This window comes from Hakea prostrata, chromosome 2, assembly GCF_041222555.1.
Source record: "Hakea prostrata isolate BN-2017 chromosome 2, UWA_Hpros_2, whole genome shotgun sequence".
NCBI lineage: Eukaryota > Viridiplantae > Streptophyta > Magnoliopsida > Proteales > Proteaceae > Hakea > Hakea prostrata.
In genome coordinates, this window is record NC_142601.1 from 73,481,003 (window position 1) to 73,502,105 (window position 21,103).

General features: G+C 37.7%; 2 protein-coding genes across 2 annotated transcripts; both read right to left on the minus strand.

Moving 5' to 3' along the window:
* Positions 1-787: 787 nt before the first annotated feature.
* On the minus strand, positions 788-6,797 carry LOC149026391 (uncharacterized). The gene is made up of 10 exons (XM_089146683.1): positions 6,298-6,797; positions 5,815-5,893; positions 5,406-5,560; positions 4,981-5,069; positions 4,749-4,890; positions 4,049-4,123; positions 3,756-3,877; positions 1,768-1,843; positions 1,579-1,638; positions 788-1,167 (listed from the first exon to the last, which is right to left on the minus strand). Exons 1-10 carry the CDS (start codon positions 6,346-6,348, stop codon positions 1,039-1,041), a joined length of 978 nt encoding a protein of 325 aa, XP_089002809.1. The 5' UTR covers positions 6,349-6,797; the 3' UTR covers positions 788-1,038.
* On the minus strand, positions 5,815-21,053 carry PARP2 (poly(ADP-ribose) polymerase). The gene is made up of 19 exons (XM_089146682.1): positions 20,842-21,053; positions 20,485-20,764; positions 20,246-20,367; positions 19,226-19,307; positions 18,817-19,049; positions 18,514-18,643; positions 17,761-17,816; positions 14,477-14,550; positions 14,032-14,078; positions 13,650-13,699; positions 13,340-13,402; positions 11,020-11,100; positions 10,753-10,863; positions 10,560-10,635; positions 9,229-9,371; positions 8,776-8,849; positions 7,817-7,922; positions 7,648-7,739; positions 5,815-5,893 (listed from the first exon to the last, which is right to left on the minus strand). The coding sequence occupies exons 1-19, from the start codon at positions 20,923-20,925 to the stop codon at positions 5,884-5,886; spliced, it is 1,914 nt and encodes a 637-aa protein (XP_089002808.1). The 5' UTR covers positions 20,926-21,053; the 3' UTR covers positions 5,815-5,883.
* Positions 21,054-21,103: the final 50 nt, after the last annotated feature.

Sequence of the window (21,103 nt, forward strand, 5' to 3'; positions counted from 1 at the left end):
TTCATTTACCTGTTAAGCCATATATTCTACTGATGGCATCAATTATTTCACCCCTGGTTTGGTCGAATTCGATTTGAATTGGCTTTGGTCGATTCCGTATCAGATCAGAGCCACAAGGCTCTTAGGAAGCAAAGTTTTAATTTCTCAAACCTAGTTTTCAATAAAAGGGTGAATCCAGTGCTAAAGACTGCTGCAGAGTCTGAGTAAACAGGTTTCCTACGAAATCTTACCAATAATTTTTGTTGGAACCCTAGTTTCAATAAAAGGATGAAATTCTGCTAAAATAATAGTTTATGATCACCTTCCCTAATAAGTAATTAAAGTCATAGGCTCAGCAGACAAGACAGTCGCTAATGATAGTATATAATGATTGCTTTAATTTTCACAAACACGCACTAATTAGGTTTTAGCAAAGCTACTTAAGCTTGCCAAGTAATTTGGTCTAGGGACCGTACCCTAATTAACTTCATTAGGTCCACTGCTAATTTGTCTGGTGTTGTAACCCTTTTGCTACTGGCAATTTTTCAAAGATTCCAGATGGCCCCTAGTCACCATCATCCATGCTTTGGAACAAGAAGCACTTGGGCATACTCGAGTTACTTGTTTCACCCAAGCTTGGGCAACACCAGTGTCACAGTTTTTAAAGAAAATGAAATGATATGTGAGGAACAAAGATCATCCAATGCTGTTTTGTTGATTAAGCAACGAAACCCTGTTCTAGCCTCTACCTCGGTTGACCTAGGGAGAGTTATAAGTTTATAACTGAGTGTAGGTGGTGCCTCAATCAATCAATAAGCCACTGTTACCTTCCAACAGTATAGAGCAACAAAATTGAATTATTCAATTACTTTACAACATTTTCAAATTACAATGGATCAGAAACCACATAGTTCCTTAGTAGTAACCTCTAGCCTCAAGTTGGTCCCCCTAATCCCCCATTCTTTCCTTCTATCATTTACACTGGTTTAAGAAGAGTTAAAAAAGGAAAAGACAATTGCACAGGTCTATACACCTGAACGGTAAATGAATGTATATCGTTCACTGCGTCTTTGCCAATGTCTTCTTCAATCCTCTGACAATCTTTGCGAACCAAAACGAATTCATAATAAATAGCATTAGTGGAACACCAAATACCATGAGCCGAGCAAATGGTTGCATCTGGTTAACCTGTTGTACAAGGAAACAGGAAAAATTAAATGTTGCTGGTTTGCATGGAGGTATGGCATTGCTTTCTTTATGAAGACCAACTGGAATTCCTTACTGGAGGTTCAAATTAGGGTTTTCTTTTTTTTTTTTTTGAGATCTGCATTAATTTTCAGATGGCCACCAAGTTACCATCCACAAGGTTCTAGCAATAGAAACTGCTTAGATATAACTCTGATACTGATCCAGTCCTTGATACAGACAAAACACACTGGACCATTCTAGAGTCAGGTTGGCTTAGTTCAGATTCCAGACAAAACACACTGGACCATTCTAGAGTCAGGTTGGCTTCGTTCAGATTCCAGACAAAACAAACTGGACCATTCCATGGAGTTCCTAAAAAATGGCAAGAAGTTTCAAAGCTTTTACTGTTACCTGATCATAATGCAAGTAGATGTGATAAAATAGGTAAATGAACAGCAGAATTCTTGCACCCTGCATATCATAATTTATTTCAGCAGGCATGTCTAGTGGTAAAGATCAACATGACATATATATCTCATCTATAATATGTGTACCCAGAACCATTTAAATTAAGAGAGCAGCATAAGGGATAAAGCTAACCAGCCAAGCAAAGAATATTGCAACCCCATTAATGAGGTACGCCATGGAGTCCTTCATTCCAGCAGTACAAAGGTACCTTTATGAGCCAAAACATATAGATAAATCAGCAAAAAATACATCTTGAATAGCGATAGTCATGTATGCGGGTAAATTACGTAAATGAGCTGAGGCATGTAAGCCATATAAGTGTGCTCATTTTATTAGACAAAAAGCCTTGGGCTGGATTACAAGTGTTGAGCTGCTGGTCCAAGGGGTTGTGTACAAGGCCATTTTAATAGACATATAAGTTTGGGCCCAAAAAAAAAAAAAGGCAACATAGGATGGGCAGCTAGGAATACGAAATAAGTCAACTGGAATTATTCAAATTTCTGGACTTAATTGAATCCATTTATCCTTAATGTTAAAAGGTAGTTAAGTCATAAAATCATTAGGTATTTGGTTCCAGATTTAATTGTATGTCTTTTATCTGCAGAATCATTGGTCTTGCTTTTTTTCTGAGCCCTGGTGAGTAGGGGTGTCAAATACTAGTTTGATTTTTCCACTCCAGGAACTTCTTTGAGTTGAATGTTATTAAAGGAGACTTATCAGAGAGTTGTGTTATGAGACCCATAAATAGTGCCTAGGTACCTCGCTCATTACTCAATCTATCTTCCCCTGCATGGTCAACCCTTGAAGGGTCAATGTCTGGAAATTAATCATATAACAATTCTTACAGTAGTGAGACCTATTTCTAGTGGTTTGTTCCTGCATCAATAGTTGCTTGAAAGACAACTAGGCAAGAAAAAAAGAAAAAAAGCCTAAGTGAGACAAGAAGGAATTAAGGAGCTATTCCCTGAGTGACATCAGCAGCTTTCTTTAGATTAGAACATTTCGACACTGTAGGCTCTCATCCAACAAATGACTAGAGAAAAAAAAGACTCACTAGATACAATGGTCTGTGGCCTCACCCATGAATTAGATGAATAATATTTTTCTGCTCTTAAGCTGTCTGCTGAGAGAGATCTATAGTGTTGCTGACTCGATTCTCAGTGGGTTGCCTGGTGGATTCCAAGGAACTGATATGGATACTTCTGATCTTCCCTTTGTTCCTATCTTCTCTCCCAATACCGGTGATCAATATCTGAAGTTAATTTCCTAAATGCTAGTTTCAGCAGAGCAGCTGTGTTTTAGTCTCACTAGGAGAACTCTGCAGACCACTTTGATCTCAGGTCTTTCAGACCTTCTGAGGGCTACTAGTACTCAGCATAGAGTAGTACTAGACCAGAAATTATCTAATAGCTCTGCTCTCGGATATAAATTATTCAGTTTACTCTGTTCTTGTGATCCTGAATTTCTACAAAACAATCTCTAATCTAGCTTGGAAAATCGTGTTCTTTTTTGCATTAAAGCCACTGCCAATTGGGACTTTAAGAGAGAAAAATATGGGGGTAATACATTGTGCTGCCTCAGGATGACTGTACCTCAGATCACAGCAGCATAACCAAATGAAGGTGGTCTTGGTCAACAAATGGAGGCAACAACAAGAGAGGGCCTGACATACAACGGCTAGCAGATCGGAACAAGCTGAATAGCTACAGCATCTGCTAGCTTGCAATTCATACTACTGAGAAGTTCAGGTGCAAACATGATATGAGAAGTTAGAAGTCCCATTCTGCATTGCTTGTGCCTAAGAATGTCCAATTATGTCTCTTGAGTGGTCTGATGAAGGAAATGATTGTGGCAATTTAATTTTTTTTCTAGATGGGTCTGAGTTTGGACGTAGGCCATGTTGGCTGAACAGCAGTCAATATCAAAGCTTCTGTTACCTGTCTTACAAGTATCATGGAAGCTTTTTTGAAAGGTTTGAGGTTTTACGTTGCTCCATCTCACTTATAAGTATTCTAAATTCTAACTCTAGAAGACTTGGTCAAAATTTCAGATTCCAGGAAATAAGATAAAGAGTATTTTATATCACATTAATTAAGCTAATGCAAACAATCCAAAATTACCATCTCAAATTGATTGCAGGAGTTGTGGCCTCAGAGATGAGAACCATGTACGTGTAGAACTGCCCCTCTCCAGACGACATGGAATAGGCTACTGCAACTAGAGACACAAGATGATGGAGAACCTAACAGATACATAAAACCATCTTCTGAGTCATTCACTTTCCAAAGACAATTTTCTCAACAGCTGGAATCATTCCCCTTTTTGTTTCTCCTTTATTTATGGTTAAGATAATAATCTATCAGGGAAAAGAACATGCTGAAACAATGTATTTTTACATAGAGAACAAACTTACATACTCTATTCCACCAAGTGAAGGATAGAACCAAATAAGCAATCCAAGGTCCACAAGGAAATATCCAACAGAAACCTGTGCAAGGTTCTGCTTAGTTACGACTGCACTGAATGATTTGAATAAAGCAACAACTAAGTAGCAAGAGAATTGGTGAGTATCCCAGGATGTATAACAATTCCATCAGAACACTTTGAAGAACAAAATACACAATAGTGCACAACCAGTTCAAAACCTTCAAAGAAAAAAAGGGTGGAGTTTGAACTTTACCCTTACCATTTGCATGCAACTTTTGGTTTTAATACTTTAATGAAAAGGAATCTCTATTATAAAGAAAATGAATGCCATATAGATGTACTAACTGAAAGAAACAGTAAGGTACAGTCAATAATGATAAATGCTGCTCATCAATGGGGGGGGGGGGGGTGGCAAAATTATGGGGGAAGGGCATGCACTTCAGTTTTATTTTTCTTGAAGTTAAAAACCTGGGTAATATTAAACCTTCTAATGCCTGGCAAAATTAGACAAGGCCGAGAATCTTTCCGGAAAAATGTACTGAGAGAACTAAAAGACTTGTCTTCAAATGCTCAAAAATTAAATAGACTAATTTCAGATATTCCGACATGAAATTTGGCTCAGCATAGATATAAAAGATAGCAATGTGAATTTTCAAACAGACCCAGCTCAAAAGTTCTGTACTCACCCCCAGTGCAAAAGTAGAGAGAGGTGAACTTCGAAATACAATCAGGCCAGCAGGTCTGCCATGTTCAGAAAAGAGATCCGCGAAAATTGCTAAGTATAATGACATAATTGTGATAAAAATGGCATGAAGAGTGGATATACCCCTACAAAAATAGATAATGAGCCATAAGCAATTGGACATAGAAATAAAAGAAACAGGAAGAAGCACTGACACAAATTTCATTGGAACTGACCTATTGTTCCACTCAATGAATTGCAATTTTGTAAGAGCCACAAAGCTCCTGAAGTAAAGCGAACTAACCACCTGGGTAAGGTCATAGGCCTTCAAACAGAGAAAACAATTAAGGAAAACATAAAGAAAAAACATGGCGGACAAAACTTAAAAAGAAATTAACTGCCAACTTCTATAAAGAAGCAAAATCAATATGAACTCAAAAGGCTAAAAAATTGAAATAACCACTCTCACTTATGACCCTTCAATTCTTCTTTAGAAAAATGAACTATCAACAAAACAAAACAGTATTGGAAAAAAAAAAAAAAAAAAAAACTAAATAAGGTCTATCATGAATGACAGCACAGTCTAGTCTTCATTAGAACTCAGAACTACAGGTACGTACAAGTAGAAATAAGACAAGGAGAAGAAAATATGGCAACATACCAGTTTGCAGGCAAAGATGCCACCAAGGACAGATGTGTACGGGATATAAGGTTGAGCCAGCAAGAAGTCCCTCACCAGTAACTCTGCTTGGCCTTGGTAAGTTTTGATTTCCATAACCGTCCTCTTAGAAGCAGTCATCATCACATATTGACAGTCTGAGAGGAACAGAAGACAATAAAACTCAAATCCATAATTTTTTTGTCTAAAATGCTGAAATTCAATTTAAATAGGAAATTTTCACTTTTTAATTAAGGAAACAATGCCGATATTAAAATCAGAGTTAAAGAGAAATAAGGGAGAGAAACACCTATTTTACAAATTCAAAACAATTGAAAGACACCAAAACCTACAAACGTGAGAAAATTCAGGAAGATTTCAACGTTCAGTAAGGAAAAGATGAGAGACTTACGGTTTATGAAAGTACTGAAAATTGGAACGTCATTTGTTTTCACTTTCTTCTCTAGATAGCTTGAGAGGTTCACCTGGAACTGAAATGAACAACCAGAGGTTATAGATTGATTTCTGAAAAAATGTGATCCACAAAACGAATCCTTTCCTGTTAGTACATTTTGTTGTTTACATTCTCGTCATTTTCATGTAGTTGCTCCGTAGCCCTGCCATTTGCAGCACAAAATGCTAATTTTTTCACCGTTTTAGTACTTGTTTGATGGTGAGGCATCATACGTTAAGCATTGTATATAGGCAAAATCTCCAATATTGAGGTGAAGCAAAATCATCCAAAATGCAGGAAATATTCGGCCGGGTACAATTGAAGAATGACTTCAGACACAAAGAAAACGGAATTGAAACAATGGATGCAATAAGAATCATAGTGAAATAATACAAAGAATACCCAGAAAGCCAAAAATGGAGGACAAGGAAAGGAACTTACAATTCGATTGCAGAAACCACCAATCAGGCATAGAAATCTCGACAAAAGCATAAAAGGAAAAGCAGAAAGAGATTTGATAAATGTTACGAGACCCAACTGGAATGAGAACAAGAGAACAACAACGAAGCCTAATCCTTATATCGGAATCTCCAGTTGGAAGAAGGAATAGAAATGACAAAGAAAAGGAAAAGGTTTTTATGGATTAGTTTTGGTTCTTGGACTCTTTATGGTTGCATTGAGCAAAAGGTTTTTATAAGAGATTATTTTTGCTGTGGAGAGAAGGTATCGTTAAAATCTGGAAGACATTTATCTCAAAGGAAAATTCTCTCGAAGACGGTTTTTTCAGGTTGAGAGATTCTATTATCGGCGGTTTTATCATGTTCTCTTTTTTACTCTTTTCGGAAAAACCGTCATGTTCTAATTCAATTATATTTGTACGGTTTCGTACTAGCGTTTCAATGCACACAAATTTTTAATTTTTTTTTTACAGAAATAAGTAAATAAATAAATAAAAATGAAAAATATAGATATTCTAGCATACCTTATGCCATGTATCCATATAGATTGTACATCTAAACTCTTTTTTATTGTATAAGTTTATGCATAAAAATAAAACTTAGAATTATTTTAAGTAAAAAATTATCATAATTTGTGCTTCTAACCCGACGCTTCATAGAACCTCCCATGAACTTTCCTTGAGAATGAACAAAAGATGCACCCAATCTAGGGCTCTCTTTTTACCTCCACCGATCAACTAAGAATTTGAGAAAACTAAATTTATCCACGAGCTGATCGCTGAATTATTCAAACAAACTAGAAGTTTTAAGCCCTTTTGAGCTTGGAACAAGCCAAATTGATGGTGGGCAAAACCTTCCCAGGGAGTCTCCAATGAAAGAAAGTTCCCATGAAAATGGATGAGTTTATCCTCCAATTTGAATACAACCACATCAAATGGAAACATCAAAACCCTAACAATAATCCTGATGATGAGTGAATCTTACAATCCTCCTCCTCCAGTACGCTCGGTATCCACAACTACAGGTTTCATCGTTATTCTCGTAAACACCCTGTCAAAATCCTAGCTCTGGCACTGAAGGAAAGATTTTTTCTGCAGATGAATACATTAATAACAAACTACTGTGGAATACAAGTGGGTTAAACCCTTTACAGATGGAATCAGCCAAGGTTCTTTTCCACTTTGTTTGAATTAGAAGATAGCTGACAAACCTAACTGACGAAGATCAAGAAAACAAAGAAAAGTTTAATAACACAGAAGTATCTGTGCTATTAAACAAGTGAAACAACAACCTCAAGGAAAACAATATCAAGGAGCAGCATCTTTTTTCCTACCACTTCTTAAAATTAAAGTTCACTTGAATGATATACCGCATCTGAATCTGTTCCACGTTGTACACGATGTACTCATTGTATAGCAAATGACCCTGCAAGATAAATGATTGGGCACTGTAAGTCTGGAAAAATTCCACCAGCTTAACCTTAGTAGTGTGAAGCATAATACCATGGAATTCGGTTGTTCCTTCGGCTTTCCTAGAGGTACAATGACACCATCTTTGAGAGTCTGGAATTCAGACGAATCTGGAGCTGTTCGTCCTACTCCTTTTGTGCTGCAATATTGAATTTCTGAGCACATTAGCGTCATTGAAGGCTACAAGTAACAGTCTTGAATATGAGAAGTCTAGTGAACGTCTGCTTGGTTGGTAGTTGCTCACTAATTGAGGTGCATGTCCCCAGGAGGTCATTGTATAGACTCCTGTTTCACATTTGTGCACCCTGTGTCTTCATCTAATCCAAATTCCAGCAGTTGGCCATCAAGAATGGTGCTTTTTATTTATTTATTTATTATTATTATTACTTTTAATTCAAACGAGAAAACTATCCACTCATTATCTAGTCTACTCCTAAGGAAGGACATCATCTAGTCATCAACTTACCTACACAGTTGTTGAAGACTTGCCTACTTCGATTATGCAACAAGGTGGGCTACAATGACCAAGGCAATGATTGCCTTTTGGATCAAGTCATCAACGCCCACAAGATTGAAAGAATATTAATTGGAAAAAATAGGAAGAAATAAAACCTGGAATATGGTGCCTGCCTGGCCAATCTTGTTGACAATAGGAGTCATGGAAACTGGACATTGCCTTGCTGCCATGACATCTTACCTGATTTTCCCCCCCCATCCAACTACCCCCTTTCGAAAGTGCTATATTGAGTTACCTTTCTCTCATAACAAAACATACAGTTCAATCATTTTCCCAAGAAAAATATTAAAATTTATTTCTATTATGAAGAACCACCTAGGCTCATTAGAGCCTTGGCCATTAATATAAACAGATGGCCCTATGCACATGCAACAATTAATTATAAATTATATACTGACACCAGATTTCCAGAAGCCATGTGAATAGTATGAAAATCAGTTGAGAAGAGGACGGAGAATCCTGAGGAGAAAGGTACCTAAGCTTTCCCACCGGCAACTTATCAGCATTATAATCTGCATATAGAAGCTCAGCCATCCCCCCAAGTGCAACCTGTGAGGAAGAAGGTTCAATGGTTTCAACAAGGAACAGTCTGCTAGATATACACACCTAGGACGACCACAAACAAGCATATTTGGGTGGAAGAACAATCAACAGTCAAAGACTATCAAGAGTCCACCAATTGGACCAACCCATGGATTGCATCAAAATTCCACCAAGTGCATATCCGAATCAAAACCCAGAGCACAGAAAGCTGGAAGGAATGAAATATGACAGAAAAAGAAAGAAAATAACCATAGCTACCCTTATAGACTGTTGGGATTGAATAGCACATGTATGACGTGTACCCATGAACATAAGCCAGTCCTGTTTGGTCCCCAGTCCTTATCTTGTATAAACAGTTTCAGCTATTAATTAGAAAGTTGAGTACCTCACATAAAAGCAGCACGCCGGCCCTAGTAACATCTGATGCATAGCAATAGTTTGCACTCTTTGAAAACATATCAGCAAAATAAACACCCTTTCCAAACATATAACCTGTTGCAGGTGCTTCTGGAGGAGCTATTCGTAATCCTGTAGTTTTATAACAGTAGAATTAGCATTTAAACATTCTTGCAGAAGTCATTCTCAATTTGTAAAAGAAAAGATCCTTCACTATAGTAGAAGTACCATTTAGAAATTTTGAATGAATCTTTCCTAAATTGAAAACTAAAAAGAAATGATCTCTTGTTGTTTATTAACTGTAGTAGTAGCATTTAGATAATTTGCACAATTTATTCTCAATACAGAAAAAATTGATGCCCTTAAAAGTAGTCAAAGAATGAGAAGAATCATTTGGTTAAAGCAACATTGAACATTCCACCACGCTACCACAGAATAACGAGTCAAAAGATGAAGGAGAGTATCCTCCTTAGTACTGTGGATGTGGTAGATATTCCAGGCACACCAAGATCTTCCAGCCTAAAACAGTCTAAAAGGAAATTATCAAAGGAAAAAAAAAAATCAATTTAGAAATTTTCTTCTTACTCTTGCACATTTTCCGTTTAATTGACAACCTAGCCTAGTTGCATATGATGCTTGTTGGCCACTCTCCTGAATAACCAAAGCAAAAGTATAACTGCAGAAGGACAAATTATCAAATAGGGAAACTCTTTTTTTTTTTAACCCCCAGTCAAGCTGCCCACCTAGGTGCTTTTAGTTTATGTTGGATCCCCCTTTCCTTGAGCATCATTAACAAAAGGAAAATTTTGTTGTACTTCTGCAGTCCTTGTGGAAGTAATAGAAGAATAGTGGAGTCAAGGGCACAAGATGATGGCAGATGTGGATTGGACCCGTTTAGATCCTAACCTGGGAACAAATTTCTCCTGGCGGATCTGGGTTATGCTCCGCTTCAGATCTATATCGGAATCCCTATCTGATTCAATTTCCAAGTGAATCCTTGGTACGTAATGGATCTAGATATTATTATGCTTCACCCTGAGCATCCTTCACACATAGTAGAGAGGTAAGCCTCAACATTACAGATCCAAGCACAGCCTTGGAAGTGCCTAACACAAGACCCCAAAACAAATTTAAAATGGATAACTGGGTTAAAAACCTAGGAAAAAAGAGTTGGAGCAGATATCTTCCTAATGCAAACTCATCTAAGGCCTAATGATCACAAAGTGAAACACTTGGGGGGGGGGGGGGGGGGAGGTTATAAATAGGAAAAAAATAAAAAATAAAATTCTTCATTCCAAACGGGAAAAGTTGAGTTATAACCTTGCGATAGAATGCCAGTCCAATTCGTAAGACGAGAACCATGCCACAAAAGCATCCTATTGGGTGTATTAGAGAACTGCAAAAAAGGACGTGAACTTTCACAATCTGGAAGACTAAGCCTTATAGCAGGAACTGTAAAATTTTCTGCAAGTGAAATCAAGAAGATTCTAATCATGGGTGCTGCATTCTTTACCTTCCTGAAGCGTTCATCTTCACCATCTCTGGAAAGCTTAAATATTTGTACAATATCAACAGTATAATTGGAATGTGTTTTTGCATGAGTATTCTGCATATACTTGTCAATCTGGGTGCGAAATGAAAAAGAAACAAATATCATAAAATTACACCAAGTACTGAAATAGTTTAGGTTCTTTCTCCCCCTGAATTCATTTGAGGAGGATAAGCATGACATGTAAAGGCGGAGTTATCAGGTCAAGAAAGTAATAGCAAAACAAATTACCATAGAAAATTCTTCAGAATCCACTTCAAGAGGCATAAGTTCACAATGAAGGCGCTGATAACTAGAATACAACGGATCTTCCTGCCATAAAATTGGAAGTAAAAAATTGGAAACCAGGATGACCAGACAAATACAGATTTGTTGCACATGAAAGTCAGAGTGGCCCAAAAAAAAAAAAAGAACACATCATGAATGATCTTTGATAGACTTCAGTCATGTAAAATAAAGGCTGAAAAATGCGTCAGCAACAAAAGAGATCTGATGTAAAGGGAAGGCCAAGAATGACTTGGGTTGAATAGTGAAAAGACATGAAACATTTAATGTGAAATAATACAAAGCCTCTTTGGCATAAAAAAATGGGAACAAGCAAGTCCCAGATATGGAGGAATGAAGTAAAAGTAGCCACAATTTTGAACCCCAGTACTTAGGACATATAGAAGGATGGACTCCCTCAAATGGTTCCAGATATTCTCTCAAATTCCCTTTCCTTCCCATCGAGAGGCCATCACTTGCTGCAATTGACAGATTGTTGATAGCGGCAACTTTGCTCCAAATCAAAAGGTCAACAAACAATTTTCAATCCACCCTACCCAGGAACTGCACGAAAGTGAAACTTGCACTGATGTATGGCCTTTCATCCTTTCTCTTTAAGTGACAATTTATGCTTGAACAGGAAAGAGAAAAAATCCCCTTCAGTTTCGACATCCAGTTTTCAAACTACAGCATCAACATTATTACTTCTACGGAAACTGAAAGCAGTCGATATACCCAGCCTAAAGGGGAAGGGGTGGGGAACCTGACAATATCTGATGGTTTTGGCATTGAATCGCATCATGATTGTGCTTCGGTGTAGTTGCAGATCCCAATTCCCTCAAAGATTATAACTGCCTCGAATTTGATGAAAACCTTGGACCTCATGTTTTCCACCAACAGAATTCTTGGGATATTAATTAATGATCAAAAGGTGTGTTCCTCTTTCTGAACTGGTTTAGCTAAGGCTCTGAGTAAGGCCTGGACCCAACAGCTGGCCTATAAATATGTGTTGTATGACATAGATTGGCTCTAGAGTGTAAATAATTTGAATGGAAAGATACAATTAGTTTCTCTTCCAGATGGATTCATTGCTATATGAGCAACTTCTTTTTTGAATTTTGATTATTATGACAACTAGGTTGTTTGTAAGAAATTCCCCAGGTTTTCTGCATGGCATATAAATACATCATTAAGTGTATGGCTTATGCACAAGCTTGGGAGGTTCATAACTTGCTTATGGCGGTCAAATGGGTGGAAGTTGACCTTTAGTTAGTCATATTAAAAGTTGGAGATGCTATTCATCACCTAAATAGGCTTGTTTTATTAGGAGTAATTTTAGGACCTATATATGTTGGACTTTTGATCCTTGGGTTTCCTATGTAACAGACTGCTTCTATGGGCCTAAAATGCATTCAGATTAGCAAGTTTCTTTATATACTTAATTTTATCTTAAGAGGTTTTGGGTAAGTTAAATTGAATTAGTTCAATGTGGTTCACTTGCAAGTAGTTATTAGCAAGTGTTTTGATGGGGCTGGACTGTTTGGAGTCTATTTCAGTTCCTAGTCGGTTTAAGTTTTCAATAGATTTATGATTCGGTTAGGCATTTCTTATCAAGTATAAAGATTCTATTCAGTCTTTTTATATAGGATGTAAAAGGAGAAAATATTAAACATATGATACTAATGATAGCTTTTTTTCCACTCCTCTCTTCTTATCTGGTGAAGATTGTCTTGTGTTTGATCAATAATGGTGTTGGTGTTCAATCCCAATCAACTCCTTGAAGATCTGAGGCCCAGGATGTTCAAATTTTAAAGGTTCCACAAGTTTTGTTCAAGTTGAAGTTTTTATACAAGTTGTTCAAGTAAACAAGCTGCTGCCAAGGACTCCCTACAACATTAATGAGTTATTTTTAATCCCCAACCCCATATTGTTCTTCTAATCATCCAGAACCCTAACTCTGAACTTCCCCCTATTGAATTTCAGATTCTCCAAATCCTAAATCATCGATGGACTGACTGTGTTTATCATATATCGTGAGCACTGGAAGCTGACAGGGAAGAGAACATTTCTTATTTAGGGTTAAAGAAGTGAAAAAGGTGATATATGTCTTAAAATGTAAATTGTGCAATGCATCATTAACCTTGAATACTTGCACCAACAAGTTTAATCATATTCCAGAGGCATCTACGGAGTTGAAATAACTATGCAAGACTACATTATACGACTGCACAAAATAAAAAATAGTTAAAAAAAAAAAACATAGATTACTTGAAGAACAGGAGCAGACCTGATTCTCTGTGTCATCCTCCAATAACCTAGTTGCAACCTCAATTTCACCTAAGGCTTCAACCTGCAACAGAGGGAAAGGAAGTTCTCTCAGGATACTATTCCTCCCATGGTCATGTTGAGACAAAAGAAAAAGAAGGTAATGAATCAAAATGTCCAGAAAGAAATGGTACTTGTAACACCCTAAGAACCCTTTTATGCAATAAATATATGTGAGGAAAGAACAACAGCAACATTGGAATAAATCAAGACCATTCCTGTATCCAAATCTGAATAGGAAAGCCAACGTATGATTAGAGTAACAGATTTACCATTTCCAACTTCTTTTTCAGTTTTTGGGGGCTGTCAATTACAAATTCACCTGTCAACAGTTATAAGCTTACATTAGTTCCATATCTATGCCATCTGGATTCACAAAAACAATAAATATCAAACTTTCATGTGCATAATTGAGCAGAACTTTATATTCTCCACTAGCTGCTTAAAATGATACCAAGAAAATCTCAGAATACTAAGATTAAACACTTACGCATCTTTTTGAAACCAAAGTCATCAGGGATGACTGTGTAAAACTCTCACAAAAACAATAAATATCAAACTTTCATGTGCATAATTGAACAGAACTTTATATTCTCCACTAGCTGCTTAAAATGATACCAAGAAAATCCCAGAATACTAAGATTAGACACTTACGCATCTTTTTGAAACCAAAGTCATGAGGGATGACTGTGTAAAACTCTCTGCCAACAAAAAAGAAAAAAAGAAAAAAAGAAAAGAAATGAAAAAAAAAATACTTATAAAAAGAGGTGGCAAAAAGTAATATGAAAAAATTAGGGCCATATAGAATTGTTCAAACTTTAAAAGTGTGTTTCCCAGTGAACAAGGCTCCCTTTTGGGAGGGGCAAATGTACAAGGCCTTACCACCAGCTTCACAAGAGAGCCTTTTTTTAAAGTTTTTAACCCATTAAAAAACATTGTGCAATACCACAACTTAACCACTGAGCTGGCCACCATTTCTGATATGACAATAATGATTTTACATGAAAAGCATTTCTGTGGAGGCACAAAACTAGGTTTAACCAGCACCAGTATAAATAATATAAAATAAAATAGAATCAACTGGAGAAGAAAATCTCACCCGCTTAGTTGTTCGAGTTGCTTCCTACTAGATTGATCAATCACATCAGCAATTCTCTTCAAGACATCATAACCCTAAAGTTTTCAAATTAAGATGAGTTACTGCATGTGACAAAAATAAGTAAATGAACAAAAAAATTGAAGTGAAAGTGATGAATGTTAATCAAATAACAGAAAATGAAGGAAAAGGGAAATTATATCTATTGTGCTATGGGATGAGATAAATTGTGTCTGCCTCCCATCAGCTAGGCCACTTTTTGGATCGCTCCAGTGATCTCAGATGCTTCTTAGGTTGTCTGGCAGAAGGTTCTGAAGCATATGCTTCTTTTTTGTCTACAATTCCTCTTTTGATGATGATGCATCGAGTAGATGGTTGAAACATCGGCATACCAAGGGAACCCCGCCCAAGTTCGTGGGTCGATGAGAAACTCTCCACCTCCTCCACCTCCTCCACCTCCCTCTAGCTATCAGCTATCTAGGCTAGCTGTTTGGCTCTGCCAGTTATACCCAGAAGGCCCAGTGGTAGTGATCATATCCTTTCTTGATCTAACTAATCCTCAGGGATTTTAAGCTTCAAGTGAGCTTGGCATTCCGTTTCAGTTCTGGCCCTGTTATTCCACGTTGCAATTTGATCTGGGTCAAGACCCATATCCCCATCACAGCTTCCTTACCTGGCAGGCTGTCTCTGACTGACTGACTCCCAACACAGTCTAACTCAGTCTTTCATAATTCAGAGGCTGATCACTTCCCCCCCCCCCTCTCTTTACTGCTGCCTCTGTTGGACTGGCAATGAGGACGTGGACCACCTCTGCTTTGACTGTCACTTTCCTTTCAAGAGATTGGATGGTCTCCTGCCTAGATTCTGGCCCCAGAGAAGAAGAATTATGCACTTTCAGCCTTCAGTGCATTTGCATCAATGTGTAACTCTGTTTGTGACCATGTGGATAGATAGCTTTTGGAGCTGAAATTTCTCAAATTTTGACAGGGTGCAACCTCAGATGTTGGACATCCAAATCTAGATCCTTCCAACAAATATGGGACACCATTCTTGTTGATTTCAGAAGCAAGTTATCAGTGGCACATAATTACCTCTTGGTGCCTCATTCATTCTAAAATCTAATGTGGGTGGGGATTTGTTTCTATTGTAATTGCTGTATTTTTTTCTTCTCTTAAATGTTGAAGAAAACTGTCAACTTCTGGCTTTATCCCCACTCCTTGGCTAATCCTTGGCGTTCCAATTAAAAAAGCACAATTTGATGCAAGTTCAACAGTGGCCTATTTTCCTTTGAAATCAACTTAGGGTCAATAGATATGGGTGTTGGGCCTTTGTTCAGCAGGTTTATGCGGTAATGGGCCTATTCTATGGGCCCATAAGTTTAGTGATTCTGCCAAGTAAGAAAAATAGGTTATTTATTTTGTTTAAATTAGGTCAGGTCTATTAAGAAAAATGTACCTTAATTTAAATAGATCTTATCGGGACTTGATACACCTTAACTACATAATCCTTATCAAGGGCTTGATACACATGAGTAAAAAGCCCTTATTAGGTTAACATTTAGTATTAAGAGTCCTATTTCAAATGTGGTTTGAGATTTTGATGGCTTTGGGGATCTTGGTCCCTCAGAAAACTGAGATCTCAGCGGAGATATGTTATTTTGTTGCCACCTCAACTCGAGCCAACTGGGTGTCCCATCTTGGTGCATTCCAACTTGACCCTAACTTTAAAACCAATATGTTGAAGGAGTGAACATGCACACTTGTAAACATGAAGTACACACCCATTACTTGATATAAATGAACACATAAAGGTTTGAAGTAAAAAAAAACATCAAACATGTTCAATTGTTCACATGACAAGATTGGTTTACTTATAAGTTACACCATGGGAATATAAGAGTAAAATCAATGAGACACTGCCACTTTGATGTTTCAGCTAGGCTTCAGTCTCTCCCCCATCCCCCCCTGTTTTAGATACCCCAAGGAAAAGAGTTATTGTTGTCTCCTGGGGTCTTGAATCCTCTCTTTTGCCAACTAATTGCTTGTAAGCTGCCCCCCCCCCCTCTTTCTCTTCCTGTATATGTCTTTTCCCCTTTGGGGTCTTTGGTTAATGATTATTTCATTCATCCAAAAAAAGCAGCTCCTCCAACTCCCGCTCCACCAGCTCCACCAATCTCACCTTGCTTCAAAATCAGTTGATCCTTGCTGTAGATGCTCTAAACATGTTGCAGATGCAGGTTAGGTGGAGTTCCAACCAAGGTTCTCATGAAAAATCCAGTAAAATGACCAAAACCAGCAAGGGTAGAAAAGACTTTGTGAGATCTATTGAGATGGAGTCGAGATTGAATTATTTCGACTTGTCTCAACTGAGAGAGAGGATATTTAAAGCATTGGCTCAACAAAAATCTCAGTATCTCAACTCAGCCGAGATATTGTAAACAAAGGTTTTACATGAGATCTCGTCTGAGATTTCAAAAAACCAAGAATCCGAGATATCTAAGCGAAATCTCGCTGAGATCTCACAAGTTCTCAAACCATGATTTCAAAATTAGTTTTTATTTTGAGTACTAAGGTGATATTAGAGCTTCTCCACCCATGGTAAGGTACCTTGAAGTGATCGAGTAAACAAGTAAACAACCTAGGTTTTCTAATTGAAGGATTTGATTTCAGCAGTAACAAGCCTGCCTTCACTACTGTCCATCATCATCTCAGCCCATTACCAGACTTGTGCTACGGGTAAGTAACAAGTCAGCAACCGATCCCATTCTCCTCCTATACTTAAGTTTCTGTTTCTACAAACTGCCCATTCGACTCTCTTGTTTACAATAAAACCTAGAATCCATAGCCCCTAATTTTCCCATCAGAATTCTGCCCCCAGTACAGTTCTATCGTCCCTCCACCTTCCTTACCACTCGAACTCACTTGCAGTCTCATTTCCCCAATCCTAAGCCCTAATTTCTTGCTGCCCAAGATTCCCAAACCCTAATCCTTGAACCTTAATTTTGAAACTGTAAACCCTGACCCTAAATTATCAGAACCCTAACTCCACAACTACCAAACCTCCATCCTATCCCTGAAAACACAATCACAAGTCTGTAACCCTAAAACAGACCCCTTTACAGCCTACCGAGAGCTCTAAAAGCCCTACCAATGTGTGGGTCTGTGAATTGGGACAAATGAACTCATTATATTTATCAATGTCACTTTCAAACATGCCACTGTATGCAATATGACAATATCTCTCAAAAGAAAAATACAAAGCATAAATACATGAACTCAGCATTTCACCTTTAGAATTGTGGCTTTGCTTAGCTTCCCAAGAGGCAATTTGTCAGCATTGTATCCTATCAAGGAAGAGAGCCAGAAAATGAACAGAACTACTCCTTGACATTATAACAAAGTAAGCTTAAGTAATGTTAGTTTCCAGCAGTTAAATGGTCAGGGGACTGAACTTTTCCTTCCAATGGAGAAAGAGATAAGAAAACTCTCAAGTAGATGAGCCAGCTAATGTAGGAGTGCATAGCCAATCCTAGTATATGATTAGCTTATCTGATTGAGTAAACAATTCAAACACGCTGGCCATTGGCATTATTATTGCTATGATAACAGCTACTTGTACTCCTTTCTTGGGGCAATGCTAGTCAATTTATCATCACTTAGATGAAACCAAATTTCATGATTGTCCCAGTGGGTTATTATATAACTTAATAAATGAGTGGTCAGTGATTCAGTGGCCACCTTGTGTGGATTAATTCTGTCAAATGAGTGCTACATATTTGATTACTTGATTGTATATTTGAATAAGAGAGTCAAGATTTCAGGCAACATCATCAAGAAACAGAATATCAAAAATAAAAAAAAGTTTTGATTTTGGGGCTGCTGTGTATACATTTTACAGGTCATGGCATGCATAAATTCATATAAGTACTTAATAGACTACAAACCATAAGGCTAATTATTTTCTGTCCTCTCTCAACTGATTCTCCATCATGTAGAATACGCTCCTTGATACATAATATCTAAATGGAAGGAAACACCAACCTATTTCCAACATCTGCTGCTTCATCATGCTGGTATTGCAAATTAGAGAGATGAACTTGGCAACACGAGGTTCAAGCCGTGACTCCCGAGGTTGAACTCTGACTAAAGGGTCAGTTAGCTTCTCAGGAACCTGAAAATGAAAGTCAAAATCTCAGGAAAAAACTGAGAATCATCGTGATGATAGGTAAGTTCTTTTACTTTTTCAACTATCAGATCTTTAAGATAAGAAGAATACAAGACATCTAAAGAAATCAATTATCAAAAGGAATCAACATAGATGTTGGGAAAGAATAAACTACTAACTGATCCATTTTTCGCTTCACCATAGTCCATTTCCAACCACGCATAGCACTTTGGATAAAAAGTAAACTCTTTGCGATTAAACCAATAATTTTTAGTCTTGTCAAAGAACTTCTGTTGAAATTCCCGAATTGCTGCATCACGTGAATTGTAAGGACCATGTAGCTTGTCCTGCCCTTTCACTCCTACTCTACCCCATCTAGCGTACACCATAAACGTACCACCATCATCAGATTCTGCAAACATTTTCAAATAGTGCCAATAAGGGATTGCAAAATTTGACACTAAAGTTTCAGAGTACAACTTCCATTGATCTCATTGAACACATCAATTAATTCATTTTATAGACCTAAATATTTCTCAAAGTGATAATTCCACAGGTTAATTAAAAGATCCAAGAGTCAACACATACCAAGAGCTTGAATCACATAAAACTTGTTATTATTGTCAGAAACATTCGTTTGGTTCAGGGTAGCATCATAGATCTCATCCCCCTGCAACAAAAAGAGAGCTAATGTTATAGCCAGGCAGTTGAGCAAATCCTAAACTCAACACTGCAACTACACTGGATTGCATATATGCGTGCATGTATATAAGCCATGTTTGGGAATTAACTGAAGCTCAGAAAGGTAAAAGGTTGATTTTTTTTTTCTAGCAACAGCACTGTCACGGAAATATACCGGACCTAAAAAGCAGCTCCATTGGACGACAATTAGAGTCTACAAATGGAAGCTGGATTGGTAAATGGCCACCAGCAGTGGAACCTTCCTGTGATTCCATTGCTGTGCTCTGCTGAATTGCTAGAAGGTAAAACAGAGATAACAACAAGAAGAACCAACATTACTAGAAGGTAAAACAAGCCTAAAGAATCAGAAGCTGTCAGAACCTAAGTCTTATTGAACAAACACGATAAATAGTCTAAGATCCTTGTATGGACTAGAACCATAATCCCATTGTCATGCTGAACTCAATGGATGTTTGAGAGAATCACCTTTAGGTTACCGTCAGAGAGTACCTGTACCGTCTTTATCATGGTGACAACTCTTGAGAATTCAAGTTGGAGTTTTTTTCTCTCCCTAACCTTCAAAAAACTTTATTCTCATTGACACTTGAAACTTTAATTAGGGTTTTGTGCATCCAAAAATTTGAAAGTAAATACTCTTTCAGATGGAAGTAAATAACGAATGGTCCAAAAATGCAGTAACTGGCCCTAGAAACCTCACAAGAAGAGCAACCAAAGAGTCCAGTTTTTTTTTCTTCCCCCTCTATAAGTCTATAGTGAGTTTTCCCCCTTCTTCCATCCCACATGAACCTCTTCTTCCTTCCGAAGAAATAGCATCTAAACAACCAGATTTCTGGTCAAGGGTCAGCAGTATCAAATTCAATCCGCAAGAGTTTAAGGATAACTGATATAATAGGAACTGTTTCTTACAAGCTGCAAAACATGGTAATGTGTCTTTATGTGATCAGGTAGCCATTGATCCAGAACTGCAGAACCCTTCTTAGTAGCCGTAACCAACTTCTCTTTTTCGGTAGCATCGGATTCTTCTTTACCTGCCAAATTAATTTATCATAAATTCCCCCCATTTCCTTTCAACTTTTTGTCCTCCTATCGTTTCTGAAATCGATAACATTCAAATACAATCAAAATTCAAGAAAAACCAAATGCACCTTCAGCAGTCTGCTTAGATTGAGAATCCTTTTGCAATTCCACGGAGAGCCTCTCCAAGAGTTCCTTCTTCGACCCATTTGATGAAATCCCTCGCAGGGTAGCTTGTTCGCGTAATTGGCGAATACCCATTTCTCGGAGCTTCTCAATGTCTTTAACCTCCTCGGTCCCATTGGAGTCCTCATTCTCCGGTTCCCTTGGTCGCTTTTTTCCCGCTAAAGCATCAGTTCCATCCGTAGAAGATTTGTTTTCTTCGCGAAGAGCAGATTCAAGCCTCAAAACCTGTAAGAAAACATCATGAAGTGATCAATAATCTCTGCAGAATCGATAAACAAACAAACAAACCCAGATGAGCGTACTAGCTTAGGCTTGGTTCCAGAGGTGTCAAGTCCTCTTTGAGCAAGCTGGGTCCTAAGCTCCTCCACCCTAAGCTTATTTGCCATTTCCTTCTCTGTGGCTATGTGTCTGTGTGAAGAGACTGACACAGAGAGAGAGGGTTTTGTACACTGAATAGCTTGTGGGGAAAGACTGAAGAGAGAGAGCCGTTGTGCCGTTCACGACTTTTGGAATTGGAGGGAAGGCTTGAAAGGTTACAGCAGAAGACAGAGAGGTGCGCTACAC